We start from the raw sequence: 27,317 nt of genomic DNA, 5'->3' as shown, positions 1-27,317 counted from the left end.
TCCTCTTACGCAATAGCAAATAAAGATGTTCAGTCTAGTCACACTAAACTCTGCTTCTAGAGAACACTCCAACTTTATTATAGAAAACAGGTAGGCTGCAAATGAATCAAAGACTATTCTTACATTTTGGATGAAACAGAGATGATGAAGTCTTATCTAAGTGCATTTAATATCAGAAGGTAAGAAAACACTTTGGAGGCAGGGATGTTGATCTTCAAAAGGAGGAGTGAAAGCATAGAGTTAGGGAAGCAAGAAAGGAAGAAATCCAAGACAAAGTAAACCCAGTTTGGAGACTTCCTTGAGGAAGAGACAGCAAAGGGATATTGGTGATGTGGAAAGGTAATATCCATCATAAGCCAGCCAGCCATATCAGAGGTGATGCTAGTATCTATCTGCTACAGATAAGATACTTGGGAAACAGAATAGACCCTGTTCATGCTATTACTGGGATGTGGCCCTCAATGGTTTTTAAATCCCCCTTTTACTTAATCCTCCTAAATCTACTTTGTTTAAATTTTATTTAAAAGTGTTTATTCACATTACATAGATTTAAAACTCCATATGATGATGCACAAAACTTATCAAACCTTGTCTATCTGCTACCATTTTATTCCACATTGAAGTCATAACTAGAATCCCAAGGACTAGCAAATAAAAATATGGAATACTCAGATATTTTACCATAATTATATACCATTACTGCCCCAAACTATCACATGAAAAAATTATTTATTGTTTATATGAAATTCTAATTTAACTGGGCATCTTATATTTTATCTGGCAACCCTAGTCATAAAATAAAATTTTCCTCTTCCCATACACTGAAATGGTTTTTGCTAGTTTGACCATTAATTAACACACAGCCCAAAGTCTTCTCTGTGAAATCCCCCTTCCTTTCTGTTCTGTGTCACTCCATTCTTCCTCTAAGAGCCATAGGCCCTTTAGACTCTGTGCCTTCAGAGTGTCTTGTGTCTGTCTTTATTAGAGTGTTCATTGCTTGATAATTTAATTCTGTGCTTGAATGTATTTATCTTCCAGATTTAAATGCTTATTGAAGGAAGATGATTTATCTAGTTCTATCTGGTAAATAAAAGGCCCTAAATAAAAAATTTATCCATTAACTAATTAACCAATTTGAGAAATTTTTTGATGACTGATACCAATTTCATTTCAAACTTTTTTTTTTAAACTCATAGTTCACTTGTGACAAATATGCAGGCTACATGCAATCTGGAATTCCGAGTAATTTATATAAAAGTGTTGGCCAAGAACATGACATCAGATTGATCTTTCTAATTCTAGATTCAGTTTGTACAGATGTTAGAATAAGGTCGCACTAGGGACCAACTGGTGGCACAGCAATAGCACAATGCTCTTCTGTACTGGACCTACATGGGAAGGTCTCGGGTTTTGCATCCCATGGCTTCCCTGTGTGTACTGGGTGTGTGTACTTTTCTCTGGGATCCTGACTGACTGAGGCATGGGGTGCATTACAGTATGAAGACCTTATTGGAGGTGCTCCCTACTCCATCACTGTCTGTTTCTGTATCTCTCTCAGAAGAAAGAAATCTGAGTTTTACAATGTTTTTGACAAAAGTCAAATTATCTTTTGTTTAAAAAGGATCACCCCAATGAAAAAAATTAAAATCTCCATCCAACATAGGTGCTTTACCAAACAGCTGTGTGTGAGTTTCACAAGAGTCTCCTCTTCACATACTTTGAGGAATAAATTAGGAATGAATAAGTTAGGGATATTTCTTTCTCTGTAGTTCACAAATAGCATCCAGGTGTTCCAAAACTCCTGAGAAGTTCCCCTAGCCCTTGAGGTACTCTTAATTTCCCCGACCTGTTCCTGAAAGTGGTGGATCTCAAGGCCTGAAAACGGCTGTGTCTCAACCATCTCTTGGAAACAAGAGCCTAAAATGTTGCCACATCATCAGGAATGTAACTGCAAACCTAGCCAGAGCCAAGAGATGAGCCCTACCAGCAAAGCCCTTGGGCTGGACAAAATTGTAAGCCATTTGGTGTCGGTCATTACACTAGGTCCATTACACAGGTTATCTGGCAGAAGTCCCGGGTTTGGAGGAGAGACATTTTAAATCCTATAAATAAATGGCTGAAACCCCATAGCATTTGATTGTATTAAGCCTGTTTTCAAAATTGCTTTGTTAGGCTCTATTATATTGCTCATTATCTTGCTGTGAAGAAAATTAAGCTTACATCTGCTTAGGGTGACAAGGTATTTTGTTGTCATGGGATTTTCCACATTTTAGGCCTGTGTCACAGGCTCCTAATAAACCCTCAGAGGACATCCTTTGTGTTCACAAGCATCCAGGTGTCAGGCAGACACAGTCTTTGTCTCCTTTAAGCTCAGTGACACATTCAAGTCTGTGTACATTGCTCGGTTTCCTGCCAGAGACAAAATTTATTCATAGAACAGTCAAACTAGAAGGAACTTCAGAGATAGTCTAATCCAATCTCTGCAGTTTTCATTCAAGAAAATAGAGTTCCAAAAATGCGCAGTGAAGGCCCCGGGATTATACAAATAGTAGCAGAGGTATTATTAGAACTCAGATCGCCTAAGTTCTAGTCCTGTGTTCTCTCTTCTCACTCTAAGGTGATATTGATGCAGTCTACCAACTCTTACTTCTCTTTCCCAGCCACATACTTTTCTTTCTCTTTCTTCCCCTTAATATGCTGCCCACCCCTCCTGCACAGGAAGGTACCACCTGCCTTACTCATCTGGGACCCAGGAATGGGCCCAAATCTGTATCTTTCTTCTCCCTCCTTTTTACCTTCACCTGTGTGACAGTAGCATTATCTGTGTGCATTTATTCTTTGTTTGGTACCTTCCCCTTCAGACCAGAAGTTAACAAAGACTAGAGTTGCATGGAATGCACTCAGGGGCCCAAAAGTTGAACAAGCAAGGATCTTCAAACAAAACTGTAGAGCTCTGATTTCCTATACAATGTAGTTGGAGGCCCTTCCCCAGAGCCCTTAGTGTGAGAATTTGATCAAACACCAGGCCAGAGATTGAAGAGATGGAATGAATAGACACAAGGTTGCTTCATTCTGTTGAGTGTAGGAAACATAGTGGGCACAGTTTGTCCAAGAAACGCTAATATTTGGTGTTCCTTCATAACACTTGCTTGGTATATTTGTTCGACAGGACCAGCAGACGGCATAATGGTTACTACGTTGCTGGACTTCCAAGTGACAACAGCCCTTAGAGTCCTATACCCCATGGCTTAAAACTCATGCCAGGTGCATATGTGTGTCTACCGAGATCCCAAGAGGAGAATGGCGGGGAAGGGATTGTGGCATGGCTATCCCTTCTGGGGGGTGATTTCTTGCTTTCTGTCTCTCTGTCTCTCTCTGTTTCTCTGGCAAGCTCATGTGTCTTATAGCAAAAATTTCTCTTTAGAAAAAATAAATATTTGTTCAGCATTTATTTAGTGAGAATAAGGAGAAAATAATTTTATATTGATAAAAAATCTTTTTACTAAAGCAAGAAGTTTGCAAATTTATTAAAAGTCACATGACTATTTTGGTATATAAATTATATTTCATTGAATTGTTTTCCACTATTTCTAATTGCATTGCATTATTCTATATCTGTGCTGTCCAAAAGATATAATGTGGGCCACACATATGATTTGAATCCTAGCAGTCACATTAAAATAGTAAAATCAATAGATGAAATTAATATTAATAACATTTTATTTAACCCGATGTATCTGAAATGGTATTATTTTGTTACTCTATGCACTATGAAATTACTAAGAAATTTTGCCTTTTTTTGTGTGTCTTTGAAATCTACTGTGTATTCTCCACGTACAGGCCATCTCTATCCCAAATAATCACATTGCAGGTGCTCATTAGTCACATATGCTAGTAGCAGGTTTATTGGCTAGCAAAATTATTTGCTCATCAAGGTCTGAAATGGTATTATTTTGTTACTCTATGCACTATGAAATTACTAAGAAATTTTGCCTTTTTTTGTGTGTCTTTGAAATCTACTGTGTATTCTCCACGTACAGGCCATCTCTATCCCAAATAATCACATTGCAGGTGCTCATTAGTCACATATGCTAGTAGCAGGTTTATTGGCTAGCAAAATTATTTGCTCATCAAGGTTGGAAGTAACTTCCAAGAAATAATAATGGTCATTATGTGTGTGTCTTAGGGACACTTGCACTTGCCAGAGAGAGACAATGAGAGAGAAATCACGTTCCATGGGGAGTGGTCACACTTTACTCCCTGCCTTTCCATCTCTCCCTCCTTTCAAAATTTTTGGGTATGCACACATGTGCACCCCATGTGTTTCAGAAGCTACTGAGTGGTGACTTGAACCACCCAGTAGGTCATGTGGGTTGTGGCTGCCTTAACCATCAGGCCACAGAGCCAACCACAATAATGGTATTTTTAAACTTATTCTTTCTGGCTCTTATGTTTGAAAATTATATCCATTATTTAAAAAGTTCCATTTTCTTTTGCTATTTTCTGAACTATAGAACCTCTTGGAGAGTAAATCAAATGATATTAAGGTAATAATATGGATAATTTTTTCTCGCTAAGCATCTTCCATCCAAGGTCTAAATTTCAGCTGACGGCTATCACAAGCTTCAGCTAGCTGGTCTCAGGCAGATGGCCCAGGTGGATCAGATGTGTACTGGTCACTTACTTCCTCAACAGGCCAGGACAGTTGTGGATTTTTAAAAATTTCCACTGAGGCCAGCAGATGGCATAGTGTTTTTACATCTATGAACTCTCACATGACTGACTGTGGTTCAAGTCCTGAACTCAGTGGCTTGAAACTCGCACCGGGAATGTATGTGTGCCCAAGATCCCAGGAGGAGAATGGAGGAGAAGGGATTGTGGTGGGCATTCCCCCTGTGGAGGAAGGGGTGGGTGATTTCTCACTGTCCTTCTCATTCGCTCTCTCTGGTGAGCACACATGCGCGAAGGCAAAAACCTCTAAAAAAATTAAAATGTCCACTGGACAGAGCCAACAGGTGATGTGGTGGTTAAGGCACTGGTTTTCCACATGCTGATTGTAGTTCAAGTCCTGGACCTGGTGGCTTGCTTTCTCACTTTTCCTATTTCTCTCTCTCTCTTTCTCTCTCTTGTGAGTGTGTGTGTATGTGTCCTATAGCAAAATTTAAAACTAATAACAATTAAAAAATAAATAATTCTTTTAGAAAAAGAACTTTCCACTGGAGGGACTGTCTCATCTGTGTGTGTGTGTGTGTATACATATATAAGTTAGATGAATTTGCCAAGGAAACACGAATTAATGTATACCACATAAAAGTTTTTTTCAATGCATTGAACCCTTAGCTCTGCTCTCACCGACCCACCCCTTTTCTACGGAGAATACTTAGATCGACTGGAAGTTGAGCTACAAGCTACAACTTGTTCACTTTGAACAGGTGTCAGTGAACTTTCTGTAAAAACCTAGATCATTACAACTTACCAAATTACTTTCTGTACTTTCTTCTCGTTTGTGTTCTTTTCTCTTTTGGCTAGCAGGAAGAGACCCACTTTCCCTTGAGTTTTATTCCCTTTCCTCATATATTCTACCTACCTGGTAAATTCAGTGGAAGAAGCCCAATGTTATCTCCTCCCATTGTGGCGTTCAAAATCAATAAGTACCCTCCCTAACCATCACCATTTTCAGTGGTAGCTGCTCTATAGCGCATTGTTCTTTTACTTGTCAGGAAGATTAAAACTCCCAGGGACATTGACTTTCTTCTTTGTTAGGCATGTTTCATTTAAGGTAATGTAATCGGCACGTACTTCCTGGTATACATAACAACAATGCATCAATTTGCAACAGTATGGAATATTACACAAAGAAAATAGGAATGTGATTTATATGGATTATGCCATTTGTCACAAAAATACTTTTTAATCTTGATACTTTTTCCTTTTTTTTTTTTGTTTTTTTTTGGGGGGGGGGGGGGGTTTTGTTTTTTTTTGGGGGGGGGGAGAGGTTTTTGCTATAGGGCGTGTGTGCTTGCCAGAAAGACAGAGAGAGAGACAGAAAGCGAGAAATCACCCCCCGGGGGGATGGCCACGCCGCAATCCGTTCTCCTCCTTTCTCCTCTTGGGATACTGGGCACACACGCACACGCAACCTGCATGAGTTTAAGCCACTGGGTCCGGGATACAAACCATGGTTGACTACATGGAAGTCCAGCGACATAGCCATTACGCTAACTGCTAGTCCCTAATCTTGATATTTTTTAAACATCACAATAAAATGATATCATTCAGATGAGGGCAAAGAGATAGGACTCTTTTTCAGTGTGGTAATTTTCTTTCTTCTAGGCAGCTCTAGAAAACAACAAACTTCTTAGCCAGAAAACATTGAGATTAAAAGCAGTCACTTTTTGCCGTGATGACTATGTACTCTGTGTTGTTCTCTAATAGCATGACTTTTTTAACTTTGAAAGTGTGGCCAGTGCAATTGAAGAACTGGTTTTAAATTTGTATTTAATTTTCATTAATATACATTGAACGCTATATTTAGATAGCTAAATTGTTTTTAAAATGAACTTCTGAAATTGAGGCTATGTAATATATGTTACCCTTTGTTCCCTTGAAGTGCATACTCTGGAGTATAGTGACTTATATAAAAGTAAAAAAGAGGAGACTCTTGAAAAAAAATTCATTTGTTAAGAAAGCTAATTTTAACAGATACCTTGAGGACTAACTTAATAAATATCAAAGTGTTGTATTATGATTTCTGTTGCTTGGGAAAATTACACAGATCATGACTTAGTTTTCCTTGAGTTTTGATCAAACAAATGAATAAAGCAAACAACAAAAAAAAAACATTAAAAACAGTATTTTCCTAACAATCCAAAGGTCCTTTGCCTATAGCAACTAGGCTGCTGCTAAGGTCTTTTAAGCAAATCAGATCAGAGATTTCTGATAGGAGTATGTGAGATTAAAAGTTCTTATTTAGAGCTATGTTTTAGAGCCCTTGTTTTAGAGTAAGTATGGCTAGGGAACAGGGAGAGAGAAAAGTATGGGGTTAATTTATAACAACACATTCTGTGGCATGTGTATGTGTCATATAAAATTACGTTTTAACTTCTTTGCGAGTTTTATTGTCCTCAGGGTTTAAACAGTATGTGATCAAAATCGCATTATGTAGTGAAGTGTGTGGGTAGGTGGATAGTTAGGTGGGTGTAAATCCCTATAAAATCCATTTTAGAAGATAAATGAGAGCTATTGAAGTTTGGGCAAATCAATTTCACCAATTCACTTCACTTGTCTAAGGCCTCCAGGAACCATTTCAGGGCTTGTTATCTAACTTTAGGATAGGTTTGAATCAAGGTGAACAGTCAACAGATATTTTCTATGTACTGTGTGTATTATTAAGGATTCTTTTACCATGGAGTTAGTTGCTTATCCTGCAAACTAAGAAATTAATGAACAAGAATACTGCCCATGAACACCAAGGTTTATTGAAAAACCAATATGGGTTTACTGTGGTATTAAGGGGAGAATTCTCCAAGGACTACAAAACTATTTATTGTACATCAAATTCTACTGTCTTGAAATCTTACTAAAAATGGTCACTTATTTCATCACATATTGTGCATTTGAGATCTTTAGCAACAATAACAAAATCTGGGTGTGGTCATGTAGTAGTTAGGCAACAAAACTATTCTAGACTGTGATTTGATACAGGAAACTTTGCTATTACATTTACTTAAAACTAGGCACAATATGGGAAATGCAAATCTCTAAACATTCTAAGTAATATCCATCTAAATAAAATCCACTTATTCTTAAAGTAAGAATTCCCATAGCTAGGCCATTGGGTGATGACAGTCCTAAAAATGATTTGTAATTGGTCATTTTAAAATAGTGTATGGGTTTATAATTTTTAAATATGTGGTGGTATGTAATCATAATGCATTTTTAAGCTTAATATTCATTATGATTAAATTTCCAGAGGGAAAGAAAATAAATGAACTCCTTGTGAGAGATATTTTTTTTACCATGAGACCAGTTGTAAAAAATAATAGAGCATTGCATTAGGAAATATATCTTTCCTAGCTTCTGGTTCTCCAATGGCTTTAATATATTGAGGTTAAAAATTATATAAGGAAAGATGAGGTCTCCAAATATTTTATACCATGTGCATTTTATTCAAAAGAAGATAATGGTCTACATGAATTATTTAATTGGCATTACTCACATGTTACCAACCAAAAAAAATTTAGATTTTTTTGTTTGGAAGCATAAAAGTATTTGTTTAATATGCATTTGGAGTGCACTGTTAGTCTTTTTCAAGATGGAGGTGTGTTGACATTGGAGGTTTATGGTCAACTTCGATCAACAAAAACAACTTTAGTGGTCAACTTCAATCAACAAAAGAAGCAATAAATTTATAAATAATATATAGGGTAGTTGTTGGAACAAAAATAGTTACTAGATGCTATGGTTTAGAAATGGTTTGTCTCCTAAAAGTTTACATACTATAAGCTTAATCCATAATGTAATGGTGCTAAGAGGTGGTTGAGACCTTTAAGAGGTGAGGCCTATTGGGCAAGGATTGATCATAGGAGTAATACCCTTATAAATAGATTAATACTGTCTCTGATTCTCATGACAGAGAATGAGTTCTCACTCTCTCTGGAATTGATCACTGTCTCTGTTTCCATGTACCTGCTTTCTTTACTGCTTCTGTGGGCCATGATGTGACATAAGACTAAATGCTCATGGATTTCACAGTCATCAGAATCATGAGATGAATAATATCTATTCTTTAAAAATTATCCAGTCTCAGGTGAAAGTAATCGAGTAAGACACTACGTAAATATTCACTGAATTAATGCACTGGATAATGTTATGGCCAATGTTGTTTCTAGCTACAGAATCTATGACCTTAATGTAAATGACAGAAAACATATGAAGAATTGAGCCAGCAACATTAGCTAACATCCTTAGCCTTCTTGACTGCTTTTATTCTCAGTTTACCTTTCTTCTCCTGTTTTATTAGCAAAAATAAGATGACTGATGGGTTTGTTTGACTGTTCAGTCAGTAATGCTAGATCATGGAAGGGAAGGTGCTGAGGTATACAAGGATATGAAATTCCAACTGTGGCTATGTGTGTGTGTTCAAGCTGTGGAGAAGAGGCAAGGGAAGAAGACACAAGTGGGAAGACAACAGTCAATTTTTTTTTAAAAGCAATAACTGGCAGAGTCTAATGAAGTAATTTCCCAGATAATAAATGCTAGAGAATTTATTATAATAATAATTATTATTTTCATGATTAGGGATCAATCTTCTCTGAGGAGGTTGCACTTTTATTTCCTAAAACAGGAAAGATTGTGAAAGATTTCATATGTGTCAACTAGGAGAAGAGATATTTTATTGAGATAAAAGAAGACATTTGAATGTCAGGGCAGATCATGACAGAGGAACTGAAGGAAGACAGGTCACAGGACATACCAAGCACCATGAAGATATCATTTTGACCAAAATGGAGAGTTCTGTTAGAAAGATATGAAGAATGGTAGACAGGGTCAGGTTTTTAAGACCTATTTTTTTTTCTAAAGATAAAACCAAGGCAAAAAAATTTAGACTCAATTAGGAATTAGTTGTACAATTTTAAGCAAAAGAATAAAACAATGAACAGCAAATTGGAAAGCTAAATTTGGTAGTTGAAAGGACCATAGGCTTTTATCATCTCACAGTAATTTCAGACTTATGAAGAAATTGTAGTAAGATCCAATCAGTAACTAAAAGAATTCATTTTTTTAAAATGTTTTGAAATAAAGCAAACTGTTTTCTGCACTCACATCTGTATATTTTTTCCAAGTCATATAGGTAAAAGGAATGGGAGGCAAAATTGTAAACTGGTTAAAAGCATGGGCTTCGAAGCTTGACTTCTAGGGTTCAAATTCCAGCTTATTACCACTTACCAGCAGTGGGATCTTGTGGAAGTCACTTAGCCTCGGTATCAGTTTTTCATGTGTAAAAAGGGAACATAATAGTATTTATATCCTAGGGTTTTATTAGATGTTGATAGGAGGGGAGTCCTCCAAAAGTTTATGGGAAATATGTATTATAAAAATGTTAAACATGGATGTAATATATATGCATGTGTGTGTGTGTATCTATAATTTCTTTTTTTGGAGAGGTTTTTGCTGTAGGATACGTGCGCTTTCCAGAAAGACACAGAGAAACAGAGAAATCACCCCTCAGGGGGGATGACCATGCCACAATCCCAATCCCGTCTCCTCCATTCTCCTCTTGGGATCTTGGTAACACACTCATACACGCCCAGTGTGAGTTTAAGTCACGGGGTCTGGGAATCCAGCAACATAGCCATTATGCCAACTGCTGGTCCCGATTTAATATTTTTCACACTAAAATAAACATATACTTTAATTCTATTTCCCATGAACTTTTCTTTTTGAATTTTATTTATTATTATTTTTAAAAATTTGCTATAGAGCACATGTGCTCACCAAAAAGAGAGAGACAGAGAAAGAGGAGAGGGAAAGTGAGAAAGCAAACTGCCAGGTCTGGGACTCAAACCATGGATGGCCATATGTGAATTCAACATCCTGACACGCCTGCCACCTGCTGGGCCCATCGATAAACTTTTCAAAGTCCCCTTGTATATATATAAAACAGTTAAAACAAGGTTTAGTACATTTTAAATAGTAGGCAAAAATTCCATTATGTCTGTAGAAGTATATGTGCGTATGTAAATTTAAAATATCCATTTTCTTATCAATGCAGTACTATTCAGCCATAGAAAAGAATGGAATTCTGTCAGTTGCAGCAACATGGATAAACTTGGAAGACATTATGTTATGTGACATAAGCCAGGCATAGAAAGACAAATATATGTTCTCATTCATTTGTGGAAGCTAAGTAAGTTAATCTCATAGAATAGAGAGAAGAGTTGTTACTCAGGCTGGGACGAGTAGGAGGGAGGGGGGGATATGGAGAGGTGGTTAATAGATATGTTATAGTTGGATAGGAAAAATAAGTTCTAGTATTCTGTAGCACAGTAGGATGACTATAGTTAATATATATTGTCTATTTCCAAAAAGCTAGAAGAGAGGATTTTCAATATTCTTGTGCAAAGAAATGATAGATGATAGAGGTGAGGGATATGCCAATTAACCTGATTAGATCATTATGTATTAGGTCATTGGGAAAGTCATAACACATTTTTTCAATAGAAAAACATAGAAAACTACGGCATGACTTTCTCAACAAGCCAAGACACTGTATATCTATATAGGAATATCACACTATACCTCATAAATACATACAATTATTAAGTATTTATCTGCCAGTTACAAATAAGAAAAAAATAGTACATATTCATTTCAGAAAAATTAAAAAAAATACAACTAAGATAAACTTTAACCCAGAAATTGCCACTGTTAAACTTTTGCTACAATGTACTTTTTTCTATATTATTAAATATATTTCTACATTGCCTTTTAAATGGCTGTATAGTATTTCACTGAATGCATATTCCACAGTCTCTTTACCCATACTCATTTGGTAAAGATATAAACTATGTAAATGTTTTGCATCAAAAGTGAGGCTATAGTCAACATTCTTGTAATTTAATATATGTATACATCATGGTTGCCTTAAGATAAATTATTAGAAGTAGAATCTTTGATCTCAGGACAGGAATATGTTTATATCTTTACCAAAAACTGCATAAAACAACCTCATCTAATCCTGATTCCACTCCCAGGGATATTCTAACTTACTTGTTTGTTGGCAATACTTGAGAAGACCCAGTCCCTACACTATTGATATTGTAATACACTATTATATCTTTTTTTATTTCTTTATCATCATAATCTTGTTTATATTACATTGAATCAATATAACTTTACAGTATCTTACATTTCTGTTTCCAGAAGGAATACCATGCATATCAGTCAATACAGAGACATTAAAATCCGCATTTCATCATCCAGCTTAGCTTTTCATTATTTTTCCCAATCATCGTTATCGTCATTATTATTCCATTTATTTTTTTAAACAGTCATTCACTATTTCTCATTTTGTTTGTAAAAAGACTTTACCCAACATGAAATACATCTCAGACCAATCCAGTTGAGAATACTATACATGTCATCATCAATAGGTAATAAATCATATCTGTGTCCTACTAATGTCATATACCTTTCTATTCTCTTGCTGTCTTTCTCTATACTCTTCTCTTCTTCTGCCCTATTCCACACTGTCTTATCCTCGTTAACTATTTTCACTGTTTTTACGTCCTCCAATATTTTTATCTCTACCATAGAGTATGGATAGTCTGTATATATTAAGTGGATACATACAATATCTTTCTTTCATAGCCTGGCTTGCTTCACTCAGCAATAGATCCTCCATATCTGACCTCTTTCTATCAAATGTCAGGGTCTTGGGACCAGCAGTTAGCATAATGGCTATGTCACTGAACTTCCATGTAGTTGACCGCAGTTCAAGTCCTGGACCCGGTGGCTTAAACTCATGCTGGGCGCGTGTGCGTGCATGCCCAAGATCCCGAGAGGAGAATGGAGGAAAGGGATTGCAGCATGGCCATCACCCCTGGGGGGTGATTTCTCGCTTTCAGTCTCTTTGTCTCTCTGTCTTTCTGGCGAGCGCACGTGCCCTATGGTAAAAACCTCTCAAAAAAATAAAAAAGTCAGGGTCTTGTTTATTATGGCTGAGTAGTATTCCATAGAGTATGTATCTTAATACAAGATACTTTTAAAAACTTTACCAAATCAGTAGGTATAATATTATATTCTCACTGTCCAAATTTTCATTTCTACAGTTCCTAATGAAGTCGAGTAATTTTAACAAACCTGGAACTTAGTTATAGTTCTTCTTTCATTAATTGTCTACTACTGATCCCTCTCTATTTTCCATCAGAGTATTGATATTTTTTCCTATTGATCTTAATCATGACTATCAAATTATTTAAGATGCATTTTTTCTTTCACTTGTTTGATTTTCTTATGTAAAGAAACTTTATTTTGTTATGAGTTTGTCTCACTTTATATGTTTTAAATCAAAACTATACTTTTGGGAACCAGCAGTTAGTGTAATGGCTATGTCGCTAGACTCCCACGTAGTCGACCGCGGTTCACATCCCGGACCCGGTGGCTTAAAACTCACGCCGGGCGCGTGTGCGTGCGTGCCCAAAATCCCGAGAGGAGAATGGAGGAGAAGGGATTGCGGTGTGATCATCCCCCGGGGGGTGATTTCTCGCTTTCTGTCTCTATGTCTCTCTCTGTCAGTCTGGCAAGTGCACGTGCCCTATAGTGAAAAACCTCTCAAAAAAAAAAAAAACTATACTTTTCAATCAAAATTATAAGAATATCCTCCTATATCTTCATTACATTTATTGTCTTTTTTTAAATATACAATTTTATTTACCTTGTTTTAATTTTATTTACCTTGTTTTAATTTTTGAATTTTATGAGATAGTATTTTTTTAATGAAGGGAACTTTTTTAAAGAATTATTTTATTTGGGGGTCAGCAGGTGGCATCGTCGTTAAGGTGCTGGACTCTTTGATGGCCGTCCACAGTTTGAGTCTCAGAACTGGTGGCTTGCTCTCTCACTTTCTCTGTCTCTCTCTCTCTTCTTTTCTCATCAAATTAGAGTAATAATAACAAATAAAAATATTTTTAAAAGTTAATTAAAAAGAATTATTAATTTAACTTTATTTATTTATTTATTTTGATTTGACTAGAGAGGGACAGAGTGAAAGAGAGAGAGAGAGATGGAAAGTCAAAAAGCAAGCCACCAGGTTTGAGACTCAAACCTCTCTCTGCCATGATGTGGGAGTCCAGCACCCTTAACCATCACACCACCTGCCAGCCTCATAGGTTTTCAAAATCAGGCTAAAATTCAGTGACGCATCATCCATGTTGTTAAGTATGAAAGGAGAACTCACCATTTACATTAAATCCTTTTGAAATAAGAATTTAATAACTCAGGCCAGAAATCAGGATAATATGCATGTGAATGTATTTCTAATCATTTAAAAAAAAACATGTGTGTATGTATATGTAAACTTTTAAATTGTTTTCACTGATAAGTAAAAATTATGTATATTTTTGGTGTATAGCATGATGTTTGAAATATGTGTACATTGTGGATTGGCTAAATCATGCTATTTAACATGAACAGTATGGGACATTTCTTCTTTTGTTTGTTTTTGGAAAACAATCTACTATTTTTTGGAAAACAATCTACTATTTTAGTAATTTTTAAGTATATAGTATATTGGTATTAACTGTAGTTGCCATGACATACAATAGATCACTAGGAATTTTTCCTCCTGTCTTGCTGAAATTTCATCCTTTAACCAATGTTTCTTCAATTTTCCCACCTCTCAGACTCTGATAGCTACCATTTCACTCTATTTTCATGAGTTCAACTGTTTTAAAGATTTTTATTTATTGCCATTGGGTGTATATGTATGAAAGAGAAAGAGAGAACATGGTCACACTGTGATCCTTTTTTCTTCATTTCTCCATCCTATCAGAATTTGGGGCATACATGCACAAGGGATTGCTGTGTTTTTCAAGCCACTGGGGCTAGAATTTGAGCTATGGTTGGCCATGTGGAGTCTAGATCTCAATGTACAGGGCTTAACCCCTGTGCTACTGGGCCTGCCCTCAACTGTTTTAGATTCTGTATGTCAGTTAGATCATGTGGGATTTGTCTTTCTGTGCCTGGCTTATTTCATTTAGCATGATGTTCTCTAGATTCAGCCACATAGTCACAAATAACAGGACTTCTTTTTTTAAGACTGAGTGCTATTCCATTCTGTACATATACCACATTTTCTTTATTCATTCATCAGCCAATGGACACTTAGGTTGATTCCATATCTTTACTAATTTAAACAATGCTCTAATGAGCATGGGAGTACAGATATCTCTTCAGGATACTAATTTTATTTGATTTCGTTTGGATATTATAATTAGTAGCAGGATTGTTGGATCATATGATCATTCTACTCTTAATTTTATAGGAATCTCCATACTGTTTTCCATAATGGCAATACTACTGAGTCCTCAGAAAAGTCATGATGCACTTTTGCATAGAAAACAAAAATATGTCATAACTTTTCTGACAATGCAATAGTTTGCATTGCTACCAAAAATGTACAAGTTATTTTTTTCTGCATATCCTCATCAATACTTGTTATCTTTCATCTTTTTTATAATAGCCCTTCTAGTAGGTGCAAGGTAACATTGTGGCTTTAATTTGCATTTCCCTGTGTGATCATTAATATTGAGCATTTTCGTAAACCCTTCCATTTGTATATTTTTTTCTATTTTTTAATTTAAATTTATCTATTTACATTCATTCACTATACATCATTAGCATACAAAATAAGATTTCCCATCCAGAATACACTGTATATTGGCTCAATCAAGCACATCAACATATGTGTTATTGTCAACAAATTATTTTCCATTTCCTGTTTCCTGTATATTTTGCTTTTGTTTTGCCATCCCGATTCCCTATCTCTCACCCTCTGCCATGTATATGTTTTTTAAGAGAGAGATTTTTGCCATAGGGCACATGCACTCACTGGAGAGACAGAGAGAGAAAGAGAAAGCAAGAAATCACCCCCAGGGGGTGATGGCCACACTGCAATCCCTTCTCCTCCATTCTTCTCTTGGAATTTTGTACGCACACACCCATGCGCCTGCATGAGTTTTAAGCTGCCAGGTCCAGGACTCAAACCATGGGTTGACTAGGAGTTCAGTTGTTGGGAGTCCAGTGATGTAACTGTTACACAATCTACTGGTCCCAATATATCGTTTTTCTTTTTTTTGAGAGATGTCTATTCAGGTCCTTTGCTATTTATACATATTGCTATATAAAACATACATAAAAAATCAAAGACATGGGGCCAGCAGGTGGTGTGTGGGTAAGGCACTGGACTCCCACATGGCAGATCATGGTTCAAGTTCTGGACCTGATGTCTTACTTTCTTACTTTCTCTCTCTCTCTGTCTCTCTCTAGTGAGCACATGTGCGTTGTAGCAAAATTAAAAATAAATAATAACAGTAATAAATACAATGAAATAATTCTTTTTTTTAAAAAAGGAAAATCACAGATATAATTTAAGTGTGGCATAAACTTGTTATTAAATAAGATGTCTTGAATATTTTTCAATGTAATAGAATATCTTTTGTGATATGTACTTAAATGAATGCAATGTATTCCATCATACGAATGTTACTGAGTACATTTGGAGGGATATTTTTTCAGTTTTTCACTAGTGCAAGTCACAAAATTGAACATTTCTGTCACGTGTCTCTACATTTTTTATGTCCCCCTAAGAAAATTCACAGAAGTAGAATTTTAGGGTCAAAGAGAATGAACACTGTTAAGACTTTTAAAATAGCTTCTTGTAATCTTTTAAATTGAAGCACAAGAGATGCATAGGGAAGTGCACAAATCGTAAAAATAGGAGTTGATGGATTTTTTAAAATTTAGCATACCCATGTTACTACTGCTCACATCAAGAATCAGATTACATTACCTTGGGAGCCATGCTCATGCCCCTTTCTAGTTATTAACCACTTCCCAACCACCACACTCTCCCAAAGGTAAGCATTCTTGTGACTTCTAACACAGAGATTGCCTTTGATTATCTTTGAAATCAATATAAATGGATTTATCCAGTATATGCTCCTCTGTTTGACTTCTTTTGTTTAGTATTATTTTTGTGAGATTCTTCTGTGCCTTTCTATGTCTGTACAGTATTCTGATGATGGATATGCCACCGTTTATCCATTGTACTGTTTATAAGCATTTAAGTTGTGTGTAGCATGGAGTTCTTATGAATCATGCTGTTACGGTGTATCTACCCTTTCTATAATACATATGTATACACCTTTGTTTTCAACTACTTGGGAACAGAAGGGCTGCATCATATATGTGTATATTTGGTTTGGAAATAATTACAAAATAGTTTTACAATGTGGTTATACAACTTGTCCTCACTCGTAGTGTATGAGAGTCCAGCTGTTCCACATCCTCATAGAAAGTATTTATGTTCTTTTTCCTTTTAGCCATTCTGTTTTAATCTACCATTCTTTGATGATCAATGACATTTTTATATCTTTTCACATGAGGTCCTCGGGCAAATGTTTTATCCACTTAAAAATATTAGTTGTCTTTTTTCCTATAGATATAGGAGTTCTTTGGATACAAGTCCATTGTCAGATGAATTTATTGTAAATATCTTCTTACAATCTAAGCTCTGCTTTTTTCTCTGAGTATGGTTTCTTAATAAATGCTCAACTTATCAGTCTTTTTCTTTATGGGGAGTGCTTTTTAGGTGTTAAAAAACAATCACTTACTCTAAAATCATTAATGTATTTTTCCTATACTTTATTTTAGAAACTTTGTTGTTGTGCCTTTTACATTAAGGTCTACAAACGATCTGTAATTTTATCTTTGCATATGTTGTAGATTAATAGTCAAGATTCATTTTTTTTTACTTTTTTTTTTTTTTGAGAGGTTTTTGCTATAGGGCACGTGCACTTGCCAGAGAGACAGAGAGAAACACAAAGACAGAAAGCGAGAAATCACCCCCCGGGGGAGGGGATGGCCATACCACAATCCCTTCTCCTCCATTCTCCTCCTGGGATCCTGGGCATGCACGCACATGTACCCGGCGTGAGTTTAAGCCACCGGGTCTGGGACTCAAACTGTGGTCAACTATATGGAAATTCAGTGACATAGCCATTACGCTAACTGCTGGTCCCAAGATTCATTCTTTTTTCAGGTGAATGTCCAATTAATCATGTACTAGGTATTGAAAAGATCATCCTCTTTTCACTTAAAGTGGAATCACTGACATGCATTAAGTCGCTGTATAGAGTGTATTTGTTCTCACATCAATAGCATGCAGACTAAATTAAAACAAATATTGATATCTGGTGATAAACCTTGAACATTGTCATTTTTCAAGATTGCCTTGGATATTCTTAGTCCTTTGCACTTTCATATAAGTGTTAGAATTGGAATTTTTAGTACTACCCTTTCAATTTCTATTAAAAATTAGCTGTTGTGATTTTTAGTGGGATTGCATTGAATTTTCAGATTATTTGAGAAGAACTGATATCTTTATAATATAGGACCTATTGACACATGATCAACGTATATTCCTTTATTGGTGTATGTTTTCTTATATTTCTCGGTAATGTTTTTAGTTTTGGGGGTAAAAAAATTTTAGTTGTTGTTTGTTGGGGGTAGGACTTTTGTTTTGTGGTATAAGATTGTTTATTTTATAGAACTTTGACAAATGTCTTTTACAGAAGCCAGTATAATAAATGAATGATGGTATATTCTTGCTCTTTTAATTTACATTTTGATGATTATTTTGTGTTTAGACATTTTGCTTATTTATTGGCTATCTACATTTTTTTTAATCAGTTTCTTAGGTTCTTTATCCAGTTTCCCCAGGAAATTCTCTTAGATTTTTCATTCTTTGCAATATTTTATCACATAATTAAACTATTATTATTTGTCTGAGAGATACTGCAAGTATTCTCAGTTTTCACTTATTTTGATTTTGCTTGTTGGCTTAATTTCTATTGAACAATACAAATATTGTATTCAATATTTTTTGCACTATTTTCTGAAGTGTTCCCCACATCCATGTTTTATTCTGGTCCTATTGTTATCTTTTATACTTCAGAATTTAATTTCTCTAGAATATTTTTTTGTAAGGTATGAAGTAAATATTTAATAGCTATCTATTTCTAAATCAAACATCTCTATCTTAATATTAATTTTTTGCACATTCAAAATTAATATTTGGAATTTGAAAGAATAAGGAAGCCAATCTTATGTGAGATAGGGTCAAGATTCAGTTAGATACTAAATTAACAAATAAAAGATTTCAATGTGTTTCCCAATCTTATGTGAGATAGGGTCAAGATTCAGTTAGATACTAAATTAACAAATAAAAGATTTCAATGTGTTTCATTGTTTTCTTTCTTTTTTCTTTTTGGAGAGTTTTTGCTATAGGGCGTGTGCGCTCCCCAGAAAGACAGAGAGAGACAGAGAGACAGAAAGCGAGAAATCCCCCCCCCCCCCGAGGGAATGGCCACAATCCCTTCTCCTCCATTCTCCTCCAGGGATCTTGGGCACGCACACACACACGTCCAGTTTGACTTTAAGCCACCAGGTCCGGGATTCATACTGCGGTCGACTACATGGGAGTTCAGCAACTTAGTCATTACGTTAACTGCTGGTCCCAATTGTTTTCTTTCACCAAAGGGAACATGTTATATGAAGAGCATGGCTTTCTAATATTTAAAACGATTATTAAGAAAAATTATGTATTTTACTAGTCAAGTGTTTGTATCAATATTTTTGTAAGAATGTGAAATAGTAAATATAAAAGTAAATTATTTTAAAACACATAGAAATTGATATAAAACTTACTCTTAATCACGTAATTGATTACTCACACCTATTATCTTTTTCCATGGACTACATAGAACAAACCATCAGTTCCTCTGAACTGTTTTGAAGGAAGGGGCACAAAAATTATGTGTTAGAAGGTCTTTATTTTTTGGTAGAGGTTTTTCCTTAGGGTACATGTGCTCACTGAAAAAAAAAAAAGACAGAGACAGAGGAAAAGTGAGAAATCAGCCCCCAGAGGGTATGGCTACACTGTAATCCCTTCTTCCCTTCTCTTCCTAGGATCTTGAGCATGCATGCACATGTGCCTGGCATGACTTTCAAGCCACCAGGTCTGGCCTTGAACCATGGTTGGCCATGAGGGAGTCCACCAATGTAAACACTATGGCATCTGCTGGCCCCAGGAGATCTTGATATTGTCATAGGAAGATAATCAGAGCAGCTTTTTTTTTTTTTTGAGAGGTTTTTGCTATAGGGTGCGTGTGCTCGCCAGAGAGAGACAGGGAGACAGAAAGCGAGAAATCACCCCCCAGGGGGGACGGCCACGCCACAATCCCTTCTCCTCCATTCTCCTCTCGGGATCTTGGGCATGCATGCACACGTGCCTGGCGTGAGTTTAAGCTACCGGGTCTGGGACACAAACCACCATCAACTACGTGGAAGTTTAACGACATAGCCATTACGCTAACTGCTGATCCAAGAGCAGTTTTGACTGATGGCTTTAGATAAGAGTTATCCCACAGTCTTGGCCACACAGTATCTTTTCAGACTTGGATTTTTGCTAGTGTAATAGATTATGTCCTCATTTTCATTTCTCTCATTACGACAAAGGTTAAGCTTCTTTTCATGTGCTTAAAATCCATTTGTATTTTCTTTTCTGTGAACTGTCCTTATCTTTTGTACAATTTTATTTTGGCTTGTAGGCCTTTTTCTTATTAATTTGTAGAAACCCTTTTATTTGTGTTAGAGAAATTACTCCCTTATTTGAGATGTGAGTCACAAATATTTTTTTTTTGCAATTTTTCATTTGTCCTTTGACTTTGACGATGGCTCCCTTGATCATGCAGACACTTTCAATTTTTACCTAGTCCAGTTTACTAGTAACTTTTTCTGTTAATTAAAGCTGTTTAAATTGAGGATACAACTTGTATTTGTTATGTGGTTGTATACTTATGTTGCTTCTTACATTGAAGAATATTAATACTGGGACCAGCAGGTGGCATAGTGGTTTTTTTTTGGAGAGGTTTTTGCCATAGGGCATGTGCACTCACCAGAGAGACAGAGAGAGACAGAGAGACAGAAAGCAAGAAATTGCCCCCCAGGGGGGATGGCCATGCCGCAATCCCTTCTCCTCCATTCTCCTCTTGGGATCTTGGGCATGCATGCACATGCACCCTGGTTTTAAGCTACCGGGTCCGGGACTTGAACCGTGGTTGACTACATGGGAGTCCAGCAACATAGCCATTATGCTAACTGCTGGTCCCAGTAGCATGGTGGTTAAGGTGCTGGACTTCTACATGGCTGATGGTAGTTCGAGTCCTGGACCTGGTGGCTTGAAAATAATGCCAAGCATATGTGCACGCATGTCCGAAATCCCAGGAGGATAATGGAGGAAAAATGATTGTGGCATGGCCATCTCCCCAGGAAGGAGGTGATTTCTCAGTTTCCCTTTCGCTCTCTCTCTGTCTCTCTCTTTTCTAGTGAGCACACGTGTCCTATGGCAAAATCTTAAGAAAGAAAAAATATTAATACTGAATTTGGAAATTGTCTTTGATTTGATTGATAGTTAGTGAAAGTAGGAGGATAATGGAGGAAAAATGATTGTGGCATGGCCATCTCCCCAGGAAGGAGGTGATTTCTCAGTTTCCCTTTCGCTCTCTCTCTGTCTCTCTCTTTTCTAGTGAGCACACGTGTCCTATGGCAAAATCTTAAGAAAGAAAAAATATTAATACTGAATTTGGAAATTGTCTTTGATTTGATTGATAGTTAGTGAAAGTCTGTCTTGTGTAGGAACCCAGCTTGTCCAGCAATCAAATCTCAGTCAATATAAATAAGAAATTAAGTAGTCTAAGGTAAATGTTAGACAGTGGCTGAAGCACAGGGTATGTGAGAATATGCCTAATGCAACTTAAGCTGAAAACTGCTTCATTATAGACTAGCATTTAATTATCTCAGATATTAGTCAAATCTTACCCATTGCACTATTGTCTGCCAAGAGTTGTTCTACCTCTATAATCCAAAAGGAATGGGTTGGAAATATGAGAAGGAAACCAACAATCTTAGTTGATGCTATACAAATTTCTGTGTTATATACATGAAGGCTAAATGAAACGTGAACTATTTTGTGATCAGATAAAAAGGAGTTCATTGCTCAGTTTTAGAGATTTCAGGGAAATATGATGGCTATTATCTCCAGTAGCTTCAGAATCTAAAGGCTCTTAGATGCTGTTATTTGAAGGTTTAAAAGGTTTTTTACATGTACTTGTAAGCAGAAAATGATCCCATAAAAATAAAATGTTTAGTTACCTCCTTTTAAATGCTAGACAAATAAACTGAGGATATTACTAGATTATGTATTACAGACATAAAATGACATTTGCGATTTCACCTCTCCTTCTCCTTCCCATCTCTCTCCCCCGCTCCCTCCCTCTATCACACACACACATGCACACACACGCAGAGACAGTTCAGCACCACAGATGCAGTTATGTATTTGAAATCATGAAACACAAATAGGCCTTCCTCTAATACTGTGTTTACTTAGCTTTATAGCAGGATACAAGTCAAGCAAAGTTGATACAGAATCAGGATTCATTATTCTTAGACAAACATTCCAGGCTACCTGAGCGCTACGCTACTTTCACCCCTTACCCGCACGGGAAAAGACTGATGCTAGCAATGAAAGCAAGATGTGTGTAGGTCACCTGAAATATCCCTATTTCCAATCAATCTTTTATACAGTGTTTCGTCATATACGCCCAGGGCCTGTATTCCAACTCACAGCTTTCCTGAATAAGGTATAGTTCTCCACAACAAAGGCAGTCCAAACATGTCTGATTCATTTTCAGTTAGTGTTTTCAAGGAAACATTGTTGTGAAAGCCTAGGGGAAGTCCCAAGCTGACCCACATTAGCCCGTGCTGGGTGTTAACCCTATACTCCAGCATTCACATGCATTTTGCATAACATGGGTAAATGTACTTACAGCATAGTACAATGTATACATTGCTTACCTATGGTAAGATTTTTGTGGAAATTCTCTTCATCAGTCAGTTAATTGGCTTAGTAATTTTCATAGTTATTTTATCCACGAATGTATCCGTTTTTCTTTGTTTTTTGACACTTGCATGTCTACGCCTCTTTAGCACTATCCACCATTGCAAAGCCATGGAACCAAACCAAATGGCCAAGAGTAGATAAATGAACTGATAAAACACAACACAAGCCACAAAATCAATGAGACCTGCCATTAGACCCAAAAGTAGATTAATACATATTTAATGCCAAGTAAGCCAACAATGAAAGACAGACATTGTGTTTTATTTTTATTTTTTATATTTAATCACTGTGTATTATTACAACATACCAGATGAATTTTTCACCCCACAATCCCTGGGTCCAGTTAAGGAACATTATATTCATTAGTGAATTCTTCAAAAAGTATCTAAAACAATTGTTCCAAAATATGTGGCATTTAGATTATGCATTAGATATTAATGTGCTTATCTAGTTTACCTTTAAAACATTCTCTATTATTATTCATACTATCAGAATGTTGTTATTTAATGGAGTTATATTTTATTCATATTATCATATAATATTATATATTAAGTCATTGGGAAAGTCATGACATATTTTTCTATGCAAAAATGTGTCATAACTTTCCAGACAACCCAATATATGTTATTAGAATAGTATGATTAATAATATTGTAGAGTTGTCATTATAAGTTTACATTCTCCCAGATATTAGTTTTAAATATTTGATATTCAGGAGAAAAGGGCTTTAGCCTTGTTTATCCTGGCTATTTATTTACAATTGAGCCTGAACAACAATCACTAACACTTAATGACTCTATTGTCATTCACTATCATGCAGAATATTGCTTTAATCTATTTTCATGGATTATTCAGTCCTTACAGTAACCCAAAGAAGCAAGTACTGTTATTGTCTTTAATATAGAGAGAAGCATTAAGAATTAGAGAAAAGTGAGTGAAAATATTGAAGAAGTCCTGGTACCAGGATTTAAGTCCAAACAGCCTACCTCTAAACTCCATAATGTTTAATACCGTATCTTGCTATTTCCTGAGCTATTAAAATTTCTATGTCCCAATGTCATCATCCATGTGAAATTGGAATAATAATAGTAGCTATATGGATGGATTAAAGAAAGCAATGTGATACTCCAAGTGTGATGTCTGGTGTACACTAAGCCCTTAATAAAAATAACCTATAACCATTCTGTCATATTCTATTCTAATCCACATGTTCTTTTTACTTTTCATCCCAATCATCTGCTTCTGATTTACTTGGTTATACTAAGGCTTGTAAACTACAGCTTACAAAAATGCTTACCTCATCAATTTTCCTCGTGCATAAGAGGATTTCATTGTACAATTTTCCTTAATATAAAAGAAATCTAGAAGCAAGTATAGTGGGAAAAGCGATTGTTAAACAAACAAAAATTATAGATTGGTTTGGCTTGAATTTTATGATGCTCTTGGAATATAAATCATTCTGTCGAGATTTAGGAGATGTGTGTCATACATCTGGTACTAATGCTGAATACCTTGGCTTATTCATTTTTGTAACTACAAAGGCAGCATGTCTGGCATATAATACGCAACATACCATCATGTGTAGCATGTGTAGTAAGTGAGCGGGTAAAGAAACAATGTGCTCCCTTTACTTTTATCAATGGGGGGTGGGTGTGTATTTGTGTAGGTGTGTATTCTGAAGTTCCAAAAAGGCATTCATGTCTTTAAAAACGTGTCAATTTTGAGGAATATTATGGAGTGATTTCTAATATATTAACTAAATCCTAACATGGAGTGTATGTAAGTAACCAATATTATGTCCTTTAAATAGCAAAATCCATGGGCCGGCAGGTGGTGTGGTGCTTAAGGTGCTGGACTCCCACAGGACTGACTGCAGTTTGAGTCCTGATGCCTTGCTTTCTCACTTTCCCTTTCTCTCTCTCTCTGATCAAATTTAAAATAAATAATGAATAAAAAGGAAATGATTCTTAAAAATATCAAAATCAGTACATTTGTATAGCTCTTTATGAGAAATCACTTTTGAAAATACTTCTTAATGTATTTTATTAATACCCTGGGGACTATTTACCTATACTTTTTTTTCCTTACAGGTTTCCAAAACTTTACCCGAGAAACAAGGAGAAATTGAGGCTCGCATAAAAGACCTTGGGCAGCTTGAAGAGCAGTTAAATCATCTGCTTCTGTGGCTGTCTCCTATTAGGAATCAGTTGGAAATTTACAACCAACCAAATCAAACAGGACCATTTGACATTAAGGTAGGGACTTTTTGCATGAAATATTGTTTTCCAGAAGAAGAGCAATATCACTGAATTAAATTTCTCATTCATTATCATTATAATCATTGTTAAAGAAAAAAAACTCAGTACTTGTTAAAGCACAATAAGGAAGACTTTATTCCAGAACATCTTGGTAGGTACAAGAACCACTGCAACAGGATCTCACAGTAGGAGAGAAAGATTGGGCTTAATTTTGAATATAGTGAAGGAAAGTGGAAATTTATAGCCAAGGAGCAGGGAGGAGATCAGCAGATGAAAAGTTACTAAAGGAAATATCAGCAGGGAGGGGGAGATTCTGGGTAACAGGATTCTTGCTAGAGACAGGCCAGGGTGATCAGACAGCTTCTGGGGTGGGGGGAAGGTCCAGGGTTGTAACCCAATCAAATATCAGGGATGATCAAAGATAGAGGATGAGAGATTCTTGCTAAATTGCCTTAGCAGAGCTTTATCCTAAAACTGAATTTTATACAATGCACAGACCAGCCTAGGAGAAAGTTCTGACTAAAGTTTGGCCAGCCAGCAAATCTTTCTCATCATCATTGCCACTGTTGTTATCATTATAATTTTTATTATCTGACTAGCATTTTGTTTTTTCTTCCAGCATGTACTAGAAATAATGTCTTCATTAAATTCATATCACTAGGATACCTGCATCATATTTGTTATTATGATCCATTTTCGTCCCTTTTTTAACTGCACTTTATATAAAATTGAACACATTTTGGAAAGCAGATACCTGGAAAATAATGTCTAGTGAACCTTTACATCCTCTCATTCTACCAGCAACCTCCCCTTACACTGTAGCTGCGTCAAATTCTATGATAACGTCACCTCCATGTGATTTCGTGCCATGCCTGTGTTCTTTTCTCTTCTTCAAATGATTTCTTTCCGTTGATTTGATATGATATATTTTCCTCCATACTTCAAGAGTGAATTCAAAGTCATTTGTCTCCTCAAAGCTTTCCACCCTACCCCAAGCAGAGTTTGAATCTGTGTTAGGATTTCTGATCTACTTAAAATTTTATATATCTGAATACTTCATTATATTGCTTACTGAGTATGCAGGGCACCATTTTTTTTTTATCTGAGTTCCACCATTTCCTTCCAAACACCCCCTAGCCTCAGGACCCAACATGATGCTCTGTTTTGCATCTCCTAATGGGAGAGAATCTTTTTTTTGTTTTTTTTGTTTTTTGTTTTTTTTTGGGAGAGGTTTTTGCCATAGGGCGCGTGTGCTCACTAGAAAGACAAAGAGAGACAAAGAGACAGAAAGCGAGAAATCACCCCCCGGGGGGATGGCCATTCCACAATCCCTTCTCCTCCATTCTCCTCTTGGGATCTTGGGCACGCACCCACATGCGCCTGGCATGAGTTTAAGCCACCTGGTCCAGGACTCAAACCGTGGCTGACTACATGGGAGTCCAGTGACATAGCCATTACACTAACTGCTGGTCCCTATGAGCTAGAATTTTTAAATAGCCATCAAATAAACAAATTCAATGGAAAGCACAACCTACTTTTTAATGTAATATTTGGCAATTTCAGACTAAAAAAATATAAATCATGTCTTTGAGTAAAGTTTTCCTTTTAACTCAGTAACTGAAATTTTAAAATGTATTTACTTACCAGGGTTATAAAAATCTAACTCTTTTTTTCCCATTTAGTTGACAGTTTGGTGGAAAAGAGAGCAGAGAGAACAGGAATTGTGAGAATCTTCTAGAGAATAGAAAATGAAAGTTTTGGAAAGATGGGCCTGAGTGAGAATAAAAAGAGATAGGGACCAGCAGTTGGCATGATGGCTATGTCATTAGACTCCCACATAGTCAACCACAGTTCGACTCCCAGACCTGGTGGCTTAAACTCACAATGGCGTGTGTGCATGTGTGCCCAAGATTCTGAGAGGTGACTTCTCACTTTCTGTCTCTGTCTCTATCTTTCTTGTGAGCGCATGCACCCTATAACAAAAACCTCTCAAAAAAGAGAGAGAGAGAAACAGAGACAGAGACAGAGAGAGAGAAGTTTGTTACAACTAAAATGAGTTACATTTTCAATATTTATTCCTTTATTTTTAACTTACTTCTCTCTAATATTTGTATCTACCATCCTGATAGCTACCAGAACATGCCATTGTGTACGTCACAAGTAGATCACCTTTTGCCATTGCAAAACCAAGCCTGCTCAGCCACTGGCATGGTCCTGACTTTAGTCTGATGATTAAACTCATAAATCACAGTACGTTTTACCCAGCAACAAATTAAGATAGCTCTAAGAAAATGTGCAAGGTCCAGCCTCTGT

At 36.2% G+C, this 27,317-nt stretch overlaps 1 protein-coding gene across 1 annotated transcript in view; it reads left to right on the top strand.

The window, feature by feature from the left end:
- DMD (dystrophin) overlaps nt 1–27,317 on the top strand; it is a 1,496,890-nt gene that overhangs the window by 577,752 nt on the left and 891,821 nt on the right. The window contains exon 18 of the mRNA XM_027775723.1: nt 24,837–25,001. Within this exon, the coding sequence (XP_027631524.1) occupies nt 24,837–25,001 (165 nt within the window). The remainder of the gene's footprint in view (nt 1–24,836; nt 25,002–27,317) is intronic.

This window comes from Tupaia chinensis, unplaced genomic scaffold (genome assembly GCF_000334495.1).
Source record: "Tupaia chinensis unplaced genomic scaffold, TupChi_1.0 Scaffold000600_1, whole genome shotgun sequence".
In the NCBI taxonomy this organism is placed as follows: domain Eukaryota; kingdom Metazoa; phylum Chordata; class Mammalia; order Scandentia; family Tupaiidae; genus Tupaia; species Tupaia belangeri.
The sequence above is the reverse complement of the archived record's forward strand: the minus strand, read 5'-3'. Positions and strand labels throughout refer to the sequence as shown.